The sequence below is a fragment of the Podarcis cretensis genome (assembly GCF_951804945.1).
Source record: "Podarcis cretensis genome assembly, chromosome: Z".
Lineage (NCBI taxonomy): Eukaryota > Metazoa > Chordata > Lepidosauria > Squamata > Lacertidae > Podarcis > Podarcis cretensis.
This window is the reverse complement of record NC_137184.1, coordinates 33,114,190-33,127,873: the sequence shown is the minus strand read 5'-3', so window position 1 is coordinate 33,127,873 and position 13,684 is coordinate 33,114,190. Positions and strand designations below refer to the sequence as shown.

The 13,684-nt window shown below is 39.6% G+C and overlaps 1 protein-coding gene across 1 annotated transcript in view; it reads left to right on the top strand.

Moving 5' to 3' along the window:
• The window catches only part of CENPI (centromere protein I), a 30,683-nt gene that overhangs the window by 3,643 nt on the left and 13,356 nt on the right, over window positions 1–13,684 (top strand). The window contains exons 5-13 of the mRNA XM_079961855.1: window positions 80–187; window positions 1,938–1,986; window positions 2,392–2,438; window positions 5,997–6,026; window positions 6,099–6,116; window positions 7,710–7,799; window positions 9,982–10,110; window positions 10,731–10,868; window positions 13,294–13,411. Of these exons, the coding sequence (XP_079817981.1) occupies window positions 80–187; window positions 1,938–1,986; window positions 2,392–2,438; window positions 5,997–6,026; window positions 6,099–6,116; window positions 7,710–7,799; window positions 9,982–10,110; window positions 10,731–10,868; window positions 13,294–13,411 (727 nt within the window). The remainder of the gene's footprint in view (window positions 1–79; window positions 188–1,937; window positions 1,987–2,391; window positions 2,439–5,996; window positions 6,027–6,098; window positions 6,117–7,709; window positions 7,800–9,981; window positions 10,111–10,730; window positions 10,869–13,293; window positions 13,412–13,684) is intronic.

The following is a 13,684-nucleotide window of genomic DNA, read 5'->3' as shown; positions in this document are numbered from 1 at the left end:
CAATTCCTGAACATATTCCAGAAGGGGTTTGTTATCTTGGTCTTGCTTCCACTTACTGATATCTATCTTCTCCCTATAGGTGCTCGTTCTAAAATGGCTAATTGTAATGTTTGACTTCATTGATCAGAAGGAAAATATTAATGCTCTCTATGGTTTCTTCTTCAGCTTCTTACGATATGACAAATTGGTAAGATAAAAATGAATGTGTTATTTTGAAGGAACTAGCTTTTGTTCTCTGACAGTAACCAAAATCAAACAATAAAGAGTACTTTCTGACCACACAACAGGACACAATGTAAAAAGTGGGGCCTTTAAAAAACCTGAACATTACTAAATACTGAATTCTGAACACAACAATAAAATAGACAGTCATACCTTGGTTATCGAATAGAATCCGTTCTGGAAGTCCGTCCAACTTCTGAAAAAGTTTGACAACCAAGGTACAGCTTCCGATTAGCTACACGAGCTTCCTGCACACAATTGGAAGCTGCTTTGGACGTTTGGCTTCCAAAGAACATTCGAAAACCAGAACACTCACTGCCATATTTGCGGTGTTTGGGATCCAAAACATTAGACTCCCTAGGCATTCTGCTTCCAAGGTATGACTGTAATAGGCTATATCCAATGTTAGTCATACTCAGACCCATTGAAATTGGCATGACTAACATAGTTCCATTAAATTCATTGCACCAATCTTTTTTTTGTACAGGCAACCCTGGATTGTGTTCCGGGTTTTTGTGCATGTTGGCGGAGCATGCATAAATCCATTATGTCCTGGCCCCGCTTCTCCCTCTTCCAGGTCCAAAAAATGGGTTGCAAATTCTTTGAATGTACACAAAAAGGGGCTTGCCTGTATTTAATTTTGATTCATTTCACGTATGAAAACAAACATACATATAAAGTCATGCATTAGACATATTTATCATCCCTGATACAATAACAATGCATTATTTGACTTTATCCCACTTTAGAACTAATTGGATACGAATATACCCACCCTCCCACCAAATGTAAATAACAATGCCAGCACCTAAATGATTTAAAGTTTAGATAATTGTGCCTACATTTAAGGGAAGACAGAATGTTACATAAATACTAAACAGTGAGAGACATTACATAGCTTGTAGTATATTTAACTGTATGGTCTGAGATGACAAATACAATTCTAGTTAGGGTTCCATAGCCATGGCAAAAAAGCAGAGGTGGCAGTGACCAGCTCTCCTTTGTGCCCCGGCCAGTGAGAAATATCAGAGTGTTCCCCATTCAGCAAAAATTAATTCACTGACCCATAGTATAAATTAAAAAGTGGATCAACCCAGGATGTACTAATGCCAAAGGAACATAGAATTGTAAAGCGATCTTGCAAGTTTAAACAATCAAATGCCCTGACTGTGTCCAGCATCAGGAGAATAGTAGGTTCTGGATGTGACTGATTCCAAGCTAGGCTATTTTTGCTTCCAGGGAAGGAAGGAGCAGCAGATCGAAATGCCATCTTGCTTCAGTGATACCAACTTGAGTGATGGTTTTTCTAAAAACATTTCATTTTCACAAAAAGCCTGATGCAGAGGCCAAATAGTTAAATCTGTATTCTATTTAAGCACTTGCCTGGTATCCATAGGCAACAAGGAATTTCATGCCAGGCCCTCTCCACTGCATTCTAGCATCCAGCTGCAGTAGTGGGACTGCTAGTGGTAAACCGAACCCCGACCCTGCTGTGCACAGAATGGTTCCAATGAATAAAGTGAGACTTCTGAGTAAACATTTGGCAGTTAAATACTGTCTATAAGCAGGCTAGTAATTTAGAACTCATTGTCACTTGGACACTAAAATACTTGCTGAATTAAATGCCATCTGCTTTTCAGGATTGTGTTGAGATGAAAAGAACTGAATTTACCTGTTAGCTGCATTTGTGTAATATATTTTCTTTCTTACTGTAGCTCCCCTTTGCCTGTCATGTGCTGTGTTTGCTGACCAGAATGGAGAGTGGTGAGATCTTAATTAGATTCATGGTACATGTTATGTGATTGCATCGTAAGCTTTTTGTCATTTGTCACAGGAGGCAAGACATCCCCACCACCCAGTCTTGGGGGCCCACTTTATGGATTTACCACCCTCCAAAGTGTGCTCAGCCCTTTTATTCAAACTGGCTGATTTTGTGCAAGAGAGTATGACATATCTTGTTTCTAGATCTGATATGCTGCTTTACTTGGAATAAAGATCCCCTTGCTGTTTTACCTACAGCTGCCTTGAGTACAGGCTCATTGTTAAAACTGTGTTTATGGAAGACAATGTTACTCGGCTACGAGTGATCGCCAAAGAAGAAGAAGAATATGTGAAAGGCAGAACATAACTTTTTCGAATAAGTATTGAGTTTTGTTTTCTTCTCCCTAGTGAAACTTTTCCATGTGAGGAAACTTCTAAATTTACACGGCAGCATGGTAAGCACTTGAGATATGAAAGTTGAAGCAAGACAAAACTTTTTTTAAAAAAAAATGGAATCTAATCTTTATAGGAACTCCAGTGTGGCATAAAAGCTTAATATTTGGATAGCTGACAAATATCTGATGTAATTTAAATGGTGCATTATCTTGCATTCTAAGACGTAAAGCAAAGCTGCAAATAGTAGCATCTACTATTCTTTATAACCTGCTGATGGTGTAGGTCTAATGCTGAGCTCATCTGAGAGGGCATGCAACCTTTGTCCTTTGCTCTCTAAGCAAAAGGTATACAGTCATACCTCGGGATGAATACGCTTCGGGTTAGGCATTTTTGGGTTTCGCTGCGTGCATGCGCAGACCGTCAAAATGACATCATGCGCAGAAGCGCCGAAACGTGACCCGCGTAGATGTGCGGACACGGGTTACGTTTGCTTCGGGATGCAAATGGGGCTCTGGAATGGATCCCGTTCACATCCCGAGGTACCACTGTACAGCATAAATGAACAAAAGAGATGGAAGAGATTCTTTTGTTAGCTTTTCATCTCTTTGGATTTTTTGTTTCTACAGCAGCTGTAGCCGCCTCACTCCACTAACTGCCCCTAATTAACTATAGTGCATCCACTGCATCGTATGCCAATTAAATGAATTTCTACAATTTACCACAGTCTTATGTGAAGGAAAACTTTTTTTATATAATATTTTTATTAGATTTTCAACAAAAATAAAAAACAAACAACCACAAACAAAGAAAATATACATAAAAGCAATATCAAATCCATAAAATAGGATTCTCCGCATCCCATGACTTCCCTCTCCTGGTTCCTTAAATTTCCTTTTCAACTGCATATCATTTCTACTCCAAATTATTTTTTACACCTCAAATTTCCTATACTATTTCTATAATTACAAGTGTTCTTAAAATCCTGCCAATGTATTAACCTGTTTACAATACTTTTGTAAATATATGATAAACATTTCCCATTCTTTTTAACATTTATTGTCATCTTCATTTCCAGTTAGTTTTGCCATTTAAGCGTGGTCCATTAACTTGGTTTGCCAATCTTCTTTGGTGGGGACTGCTTCCTCTTTCCATCTTTGGGCTAACAGTATCTGGGCAGCCATCGTAGCATATGTAAACATTTTTTTCTGTTCTTTTGGAATCTCCACTCCTAGAGTACCTAATAAAAAGGCTTCTGGTTTTAAAAAAAGGTTACTCTAAACATTTTTCCCCATTTCATTACAAATCATTTCCCAAAAGTTTTCAACCTTCCTATATTCCCACATCATATGATAAAACGTACCCTCTGTTTCTTTAGATTTCCAGCACTTATTAGTACTTGTTCTACATACATTTTTGCTAATTTAACCGGGGTTAAATACCACCAATACATCATTTTCATGTTGTTCTCTTTCAGTAAAGTACATGCAGTAAATTTCATATATGACTTCCAAAACCTTTCCCAATCCATCATTAGTATATTATGTCCCACATCTTTCGCCCATTTTATCATAACACATTTGACCTGTTCCTCTTTTGTTTCCCACCAATTCTACAAGAGCAGATTGTACAATTTATTTCATGGGGTATATCCTCTCACATGACCTCAGGCAGGAGTAAAGACTTGTGGGAGGCAGGCTGGCACTTCCTCAGTTTTTTCTCCTGCCTTACTCAGAATGTTTTTCCTGGCTCTCCTGCTTCTTCAGATAAATTTTTCAATTTTGACACTTGCTTCTATTTTTATTGATTTATGAGCCAGGAAGGGAGGCAGGTTGTTTTGTTTCTGGTACTTTGGCGAACATTGCTGCTTGGTGAATCTGAAAAACTGAGGAAGTGCCAGCCTGCCACAAGTCTTTGCTCCTGCCTGAGGTCACATAAGAGGATATACCCAATCCACTGTCCCCAGCATCCCCAATTGTGTGGTTTTTTCAGCAATTTTGTACTACCTTCTACTATTTCTCTTGGAAATCGTTACACTTCATAACTAAATGCTTTCTTTTTATCATTTTAAAAATTTTAATTTAATTGCAAATATTGTAACCAGTCTACTCCTTTTTCCTCTTACTCCTTCAAAACCTTTTAATTTTAGTTGCAGTTACAGATAGGTAGCCGTGTTGGTCTGCACACGAAAGCTCATACCAAGAACTAACTTAGTTGGTCTTTAAGGTGCTACTGGAAGGAATTTTTTTTGTTTTAATTTTAGTTGGTTATCTGTTTCTGTTAATAGCTCTCTATATGTCAGCCAATTTATCCTCATACTCACTTTTTTCAGAGCTATTACTTCTAATGGGGAAAGCTAGCATGGTGTTTTCTATTCTAATAAATCTTTGTATTTCTCCCAAACTTTGAGTTTCTTATTATGTGAGTATAAAAACTTTTATGAACTTTTGCCTTATGGTAAGGCATACCATAAATATGCATGCTAACCAAATCTATTGCCAAATCTAATAAATCAGCATTTGTTAAATTTATCCAATCCCGGATCGAGCAGATGCAAGATGCTTCATAATATAATCTTAAATCCAGTAGAGAGAAATCTCCTCTAACATCTATTAATAATTTATGTTTAATTCTGGGTTTTTCCCCTATCCAGATAAATCTTGAAATGTCTTTTTGCCATTCTTTGAAGCAGCTCACATTGCTTACCACCAGGATTGACTGAAATAAAAACAACATTTTTGGCAATGCGTTCATTTTGATCACTGAAATTCCACCTAATAATGACAAACTAATCCTTCCCCAAATTTCTATGTTCCTTTTTATTTCTTTCCATAGTTTTTCATAGTTGTCTTTAAATATACTAATATTCTTGGCTGTCAATCATATTCCCAAATATTTAACTTTCTTTTATATACTTATCTCTGTCTTCTGCTGTATCTCCTTTTTATCTTGCTCTGAAATGTTCTTCACTAAAAGCTTAGTCTTATTTTTATTCAGTTAAAAACCTGATACTTCTCCAAATTCCAGTATTTTTTCTAATACTTTTGGTAATAAGTTTATAGGATCTTCAACCGTTATCACAAGGTCATCCGCAAATGTTTTCAATTTACCATATTGGTCCAAATATAAGCTGCACCTGCAAATAAGCCACACCTTTAAAATTGGTGAGAGGGGAGAGACAATACCCATATATAAACCACTCCCTTAAAATTGGGTTACAGGCTGAAAATCGCTGCGGTTGGTAGAATTGTAACTCCGAGCCAATTTAAGCCTTTGATCTTGCAAGCCTGCAAAAGTTACCGTACAATCACTAAAATCGCAAATCCCTATTCAATTGCTACAATTCCGCTGGCACTCATACCCATAAATGGCAAATGAACCATCTCAAGCTCGCAAATTGGCAATAAAACATTTTTTTTGTTCTGTTTTACCATATGTCTGTTTCAGCAGCAATATTGTAAAAGCCCATTTTGTAAGGTCGCAAATTTAAGCCACACTTTAACTTCACGGTCAGAATTTGGAAAAAAAAGTGAGGCTTATATTCAGGCCAACACAGTATATGCTTTATTTCCTACTTTTGTTCCTCTGAAGGTTTCTTCTGTGCTTATATTTCTCACCAGAACTGTGTAAAGGAAAAGCTCAGGGAGTCTTAGGCAGGAGTTGATCAAACAAAAAAAGTTTTATTTCCAGAAAAAGAGTTTGGTGAAAGAAAGTTGAGATAGGAGATGGCCCATCTTCAGGTATAAATCTACTTGTTTAGACACAGTATATGCACATCTTTTCTGAAACTTCAGTTACTCAGAAATCAGTTGTTCAGTTTCTGTTACTTCTCTCTCATTTGACTTAGTTATGACAGATGTTTCAGGTTAATGCTTTTAACGCAGCACAACTTCCTTCACAGTTTATTAATTAATTTGGTTCATGAGCAAGGTGCACTTTTCATCAGTTACCCACTTTTTCAACAATCTGATTCCTGAGGTATTCTGATTAGTATACCAAACCCAGAGGATCACCTCACCCCTTGTTACTGGCTTGGGAGTCTTCTTTACCTAGAAGAACTCTCCCATCCTGGCAGGAATGAGACCCAGGTAGCCTGTATTCCCATAGCTTCTACCTCTCCTGGCTCAGACTCAGCCCTCCAGTTAAATCCTGTCTGTATACCTTCGCCAGACACTCAACCCAGTCTTCCTATCTAAACTGAGGCTCCTTCCTCTTGCTATAGATAGTCTCCTCAGAGCTGATGTTCAACTCAAATCAGAACCAATTCTCTCAGACAAACCCTATCCTAATCCCTATCTCTCATCTCAAATCAACTCCTATCTCTCAAACTAAACCCTATCCTCCTGCTCTTTCCCTTCACCATCCCTATCTAAAAACTCATTCAGAAACCCCTCCTTTTATTCTCCCTCCCAAAGTTCTGCTCCACACTCGCCCCTCAGGCTGGCCGTTGTGGTGGTAGCTAATCAGAGAGAATTCTGGTGGAATTCTGAGGGACTGCATCACCATATTCTGGTCTGGCTTGCTGTCTGTCACAACAGCATTTGCTTGGCATTGGTATAGCCCTCCATCTCCTATTTGTAGGGTCATGGCTAGAGATTTGCTATGTCTAATGCAGTGCAGTGTTTTTTTTTTTCTAAAAGGGAATTTGTTTAGGGGCACTTTCTTTTTTTTTTTTTAAATAATATTTATTAGCCGTTTAAAGATTACAAAAGAAAAGAAAAAGAATTAAACAAGACGGTACAATACAATACAAAAACAAAACAAAAACACGACACAACCCAAACCCTAAAACATTGAATCAACCAAACAAAACAAAAACAATTAAAAACACATCCAATAATTTCGATATCATAACTTTCATTCACTTGTTTCAGCGACCTCCTCACACCTCCCTTTTTGTATTCCACTTCAATTAGCTGTTTCAGCAATTCCTTTCCATCTTCCTCTGTTTTCTGTCCTGTAATTTATCTTAACATATTCTAACCTTATTTTTTCCCTTTAATACATTTACAATCTGTCTGTACCTAATTCCTTATAACATTTCTGCTAAAGCCATATAACTTCATTCCATCATTTTTCTAACATTCATTAATTTTACAATATTTATTGTTTAGGGGCACTTTCATTACCCTGCTCATATTGAAATACTGCCCCTCAGTGAGGCCAAACTTAGATTCACAAAATGTTTAGGGGTATGCGTCGCTGTCCCCCGTCTGCCCGTCCGTCCCCGCCGCCGCCAGAAAAAAAGCACTGATGCAGTGGGTTTCATAGTTTCTCAGCTACTATGTTGGAACATTATCAGGTGCAACAACATCGAACTCATTTCTTTTCAGACATCAGCTTCTTCTCTGCAGACTCTGCTATGGAAGTACAAGATCTGTTCTCCTGAAATGGTAACAGTAACTTTGCCTACAAAAACAAAGGTGAGGATGCTTTCAAATGAGATCTATGCTGTGCTGTGAGATCTGTGCTGGGAGACTAGGCATCTGAATTCAGTGTTGCCAAATTATTAAACTACTCATTGATGAGGAAGAAACAGTTAAATTGGAACTGATGTACACATAACTGAATTCTTAAACTTTGCATATCACGTTGCTTAATATTAAATTAATAATGAAGGTGAAGCCAAGGGTGTCATGTGATTGTTGTAATTTCTACCAGACAATAATAGTTATAAAAAAATCCTTCATGAGTTACTTTTGAAGTGCAGTGGTACCTTGGTTCTCAAACTTAATCTGTTCCAGAAGTCCTTTTTTTAAAAAAACACCCTAAAACAGCAATTTAACATGAATTTTACTATCTATGACCATTGCTCCATAAAATGAAAGCAATAATCAATGTACTGTACTATGAAATAAATAAGACAGTTTTGTAAAGGGACCCCTGACCATTAGGTCCAGTCGTGACTGACTCTGGGGTTGCGGCGCTCATCTCGCTTTATTGGCCGAGGGAGGCAGCATACAGCTTCCGGGTCATGTGGCCAGCATGACTAAGCTGCTTCTGGTGAACCAGAGCAGCACACGGAAACGCCGTTTACCTTCCCGCCAGAGCGGTCCCTATTTATCTACTTGCACTTTGATGTGCTTTTGAACTGCTAGGTTGGCAGGAGCAGGGACCGAGCAACGGAAGCTCACCCCGTCATGGGGATTCAAACCGCTAACCTTCTGATCGGCAAGTCCTAGGCTCTGTGGTTTAACTCACAGCGCCACCCGCGTCCCTAGAAAGTATTGTAGATGATAACAATTAAAATTATTATTATTTTCTTACCTGCAGTGATGATAGTCATTGTTTGGATGGGGGGCATTTATCCATTTCCGCAGTCACACAATCAATCAACTGAACTGGGTTCCTCACAAAAACAAATTAACAGCCATCTGACAGTATTTTACAGCCATCGCTGCACACTTCTTGCATCTGATCTGCAAAAAAACACTTAAGAAAGCTGCTTTTTGTAGATGGCAGTAAGAGGGACAGCTACCTTTCTCAATGCTTGTCTTTGGCTGCCTGTGCCTGTTCCCAGGAGGAACCAGAGAGCGTGGCTGAACTGAGCAGGATTAGCACCCAGTCATCAGCTAATTGAGCCCAAATTTAATGCTATTGCATTGCAACACCAGCTGATGGATAGGTGGGTATGGTTTGGGGGAAATTACCTGTCAAACCAAAATGGACCCACAGACTGGAGATTCTGTACTCCTGTTGTAAGATCCATGACGAAATAATTCCAGCTCCAAATATGGTAAGGATGTACCCATATAGCTTAGCCAAATCAAAGCAGAAATTAAATTCAGCAGCCAGCTGTCATCTTAACTGACATTTATTACTCTTGTACTGAGTTCTCCTCTGCCAATAAACTTTGTTGAGGTTTGCTGGGCTGCTCCTACTAGGTCTGAAGCACAGAGCTGAACTTGCCAATGGATCAGCTGAGCTACCTTTTTCGTTCTGCTGTGTTTTTTTAAAGCAGACTGGCAGATTTGTCAGCCTGCTCTATAATGAAGGAAGAAATCTGCTTTCCTCCACAGCAAACATGAAAACAAAGTTGCTGGGTAAGGAGTGAGCTACATGTCCTTTCACCACCAACCAGCTCACTCATCTGCATGGAATTCCTAGTTGTTTATGGTACCAGGCTAATTGTTGAGTACAAGGCTGGTATAGAGCATCCTATTCAATGATACCCTCCTCCACTGTAGGTAAATAGATCATTGGACTTAGTATGCAAAGTTCCTCTTCCACGCTGGATGGAGGGTAGCTTACCTGCCCTGGAGGCGTGATTCCCATTGCTGGGAAAAGTTGGGGGTGGTTGTATGCTCTCAGTTCTATTTGGGTTTTGATATCACCCATATCAATTTTCCCCCAATGCCTGCTGTTTTTGCTATTAAGGGTTGCAGTTCCTCTTCTATCAAGGACAGTTTGAGCATTCATGGTTCAGTTTGTTATGTTATGTCCCAAAAGTGGAGAGGTTCTCTTCCACACATGTTGGCAGTAAAAAGTTTGATTTGCATAGCCTGTTGGAGCAAGTGCAGAGTCAACGCATTTGAGGATACCCTCCATTTGCCACAGAAAAGGAACTTCATCTCAACAAAACCAATCTTCTTCTTCCCCCGCCAGATGTTATTTAGGACTTTTTCACATCCGTGGAAAACAGCAATTGACAACATAAAACTGCGAATTCACGGAACACCATCTGCATCCCAGCTAACTTTGAAATGCATGGAGTATCCCCAATCTCAGAAGAAGGTTTGTTGCTGGGGATAGTTTGAATGCAGTTATTGGGCTACAACTGTGCATGCTAATTTTATTTACTTTATTGACAACTAGTTAGTGTCAGTGATGGCAGGAGAATCTCTGTCTACTCAGATATGGAAAGGGTTTCCTGATGGTAGCAAGTGTTGAATAACTTTATTATATTTTCATATTTGACAAAGTTTAGAGTAGCTTACATGACGCTTTTAGTAGACTCCTGTTCTGATTATTATTGGATTCACACTTGCTATAGCAACAGATGCTCTGTGGTCATTTATTTTTTCAATTACATTATAAATGGAATGCAATATGTAAAGCTCACACATTTATTATTATTATAATTCTGATCAGGAAGAGGCAGACTTTAAGGAGGCGTGTAAACCTTTTATTGAATATTTAAAGCACACAAAGCTTGAAATACTGTTTGGTTTTCTTCTTCCACCTGAACATTACAATTACACAGAATTGTAAAGAAAATTAATCACTGAAGGCACAACTTTAGAAAAGATTTGGAAGATAATATGATAGCTGAAATTGGGATTAGGGTTGACAGAGGCATAATCTAGAAATGTAGCTGTGAGCCGTTTAATTTTGGCATTTTGTTTTCTCCATAGGAAAGGAATACAAAGTTGATTCCGCCTGTATGCAGCTCTAATGCAGAAAGCTTAGCTGAGAGTGAAAAGCATAAATTCTTTTCGTTGGAACAGCTGCAGACCTTCCCCCAGCTTCTGCAGAACATTCAATATTTAGAGGTAGGTTTGTGAATAGCACTTTACTAATATAATGCAGAGGTCAAATAGACCCCAAATGAAACACAGCTTTAAAACAATTAAGAATGTTTGACAATGATTCCAATTAAATGTAAAAATATGAATGTAAAGATTATTGTAGCCTTCTGTTAAACAACCATCATGGCCTTTCTCCTAATTTCTAGCCGTAGGGTTTTTGCTTACTCATGCAATTTTTTCTGTAACTTAACCTGGAAGCATGGATTCTAAACAAAAAGGAATGGTTAAAGGTGAATGTTAACACCAGTGCAACAGTTAAGTGAGATACTGTGGTAGTCATAATGTTTTGCTTGAACCACTGCTACTGTAGATGTGCAACAATTCATTCACCTGCCCCCCAAAAAAACCACTTAAAATGAGGGCTTAACTAAACTGCTTTGAATGAAATATTCAGAGTGGAAAAGAGGCACTATGTGTGCACAATAGGTGAGAGATTTGAAACATGGCAAAAAGCATAATGTAACAAATAATAATAATAATAATAATAATAATTTATTATTTATACCCCGCCCATCTGGCTGGGCTTCCACAGCCACTCTGGGAGGCTTCAAAAAAAAATATTAAAATACTGTACTACATCAATCATTAAAAGCCTCCCTAAACAGGGCCGCCTTCAGATGTCTTCTAAAAGTCTGGTAATTGTTGTTCTCTTTGACATTTGGTGGGAGGGCATTCCACAGGGAGGGCGCCACTACCGAGAAGGCCCTCTGCTTGGTTCCCTGTAACTTGGCTTCTCGCAGTGAGGGAACTGCCAGAAGGCCCTCAGTGCTGGACCTCAGTGTCCGGTTAGAATGATGGGGGTGGAGACGCTCCTTCAGATATACTGGACTGAGGCCGTTTAGGGCTTTAAAGGTCAACACCAACACTTTGAATTGTGCTCAGAAACGTATTGGGAGCCAATGTAGGTCTCTCAAGACTGGTGTTATATGGTCTCGGCGGCCGCTCCCAGTCACCAGTCTAGCTGCCGCATTCTGGATTAGTTGTAGTTTCCGGGTCACCTTCAAAGGTAGCCCCATGTAGAGCACATTGCAGTAGTCCAAGCGGGAGATAACCAGAGCATGCACCACTCTAGCGAGGCAGTCCGCAGGCAGATAGGGTCTCAGCCTACGTACCAGATGGAGCTGGTAAACAGCTGCCCTGGACACAGATTTGACCTGTGCCTCCATGGACAGCTGTGAGTCCAAAATGACTCCCAGGCTGCGCACCTGGTCCTTCAGGGGCACAGTTACCCCATTCAGGACCAGGGAGTCCCCCACACCTGCCCACCCCCTGTCCCCCCAAAACAGTACTTCTGTCTTGTCAGGATTCAACCTCAATCTGTTAGCCGCCATCCATCCTCCAACCGCCTCCAGACACTCACACAGGACCTTCACCGCCTTCACTGGTTCTGATTTAAAAGAGAGGTAGAGCAAAGCCTACAGAATATGAAATTGCACATATTTGGGGAAAAATATGTGTATTTAATGCCACATTGGAGCTATTTACTAAAAGTGTAGGATAGCTAGCTACATGATGGATTTTTAATTAGACGCGACTAGACTTCATCCTTTGGTGTGGGTGGCACTTATGAACTATATTTATACTAAGCACTTCAGATTAAGAACAAGACAGTTCCTGCCCACAGACTTGCAATCTAAAAGATGTAATTCAAAAAGAAAACAAGGAAACTCTGATGCCAGTTTTTGAAAACACTAGCTTGAACAGAAACAGTCCAGGGAGGAGCAAAATGAACTTGTACATCAGCCAAGTCAATGGTGAAGGCCCTATTTCCTGATCCATCTCTTTATTCACTACAGCCAGATGTGGGATGGCTACTATTAGGGGAGTTGGATGGGCAGCAGCTGTGCTAGGGTAGTGCCAAGGAATAGCCATATGTTCTGCTTGCTCAGGGTGCAGCAACCATGCTGATTAAGCAACTTCTGTGAGGCAAGGTTCCTTTTGGCTATGCAAAACACTTAGGGACGTGAGGACCTGCATTCTGTTGGCAGCAAGGGTATGGACAGGCAAAGAAGAGCAAGTGGGTCGAAGAACCATGGGTTGGGATGTGGTGGGAGGGCTCTAAATTTTCCATTGACTTGAACCAACCTGTTCAATTCTGGTTATGTGAGATATCTAGTATATGTGTTCTTAGAAGCAATGGCTTTTCTATAAACTGAAGATTTTTTTAAAAAATACTGCTGATTAAATGAGGCATTCTGTTAAAATCAAAATCTTTGACTGTTTCTAACCCTGGGGGTGGCTTGCAAGGACAATTACCCTCCAATTAGTCCTGGTTTACGTTCCGTGAACAGACTCCGCTAACATGATATTTGCTTTCATCGTGGCGGAGCACTGGAAGTCTGAGTTTTTGTGTTCCCTTCTGAACAGTTTCTTCTGGCTTCTCTTCCAGCCTCCAGCCCAAATAGGCTCGGTGATAGGCAATCCTCTGTTGCTCCACTACTTCAGCCTCAAAGATAAATCGGTCTCTAGGAGGATACATTACTGGATGGGTCATACATTAAAAGAAGGTAGGGAGACTAATTTGATTCCCACATAGGAGAAACTGATATCTTAGATCTAGGCTACGGCCTGGTTCTCACAGAGATAATATTGTGTCTGAGATGTGAGAGCTCACATGATTGATTGTTCTGCTGTGTTATAGATCTTGGAGAGCTGAGCTTTAACCTAATATGCGAGTTTTCTATCTGCAGAACATTTTTTGTACTGAGAAGCATTTCATCTTATGAGTCCATCCCCTCTCCAAATATCTGACTTGGTACTGCACAGACACAGGTCACCAT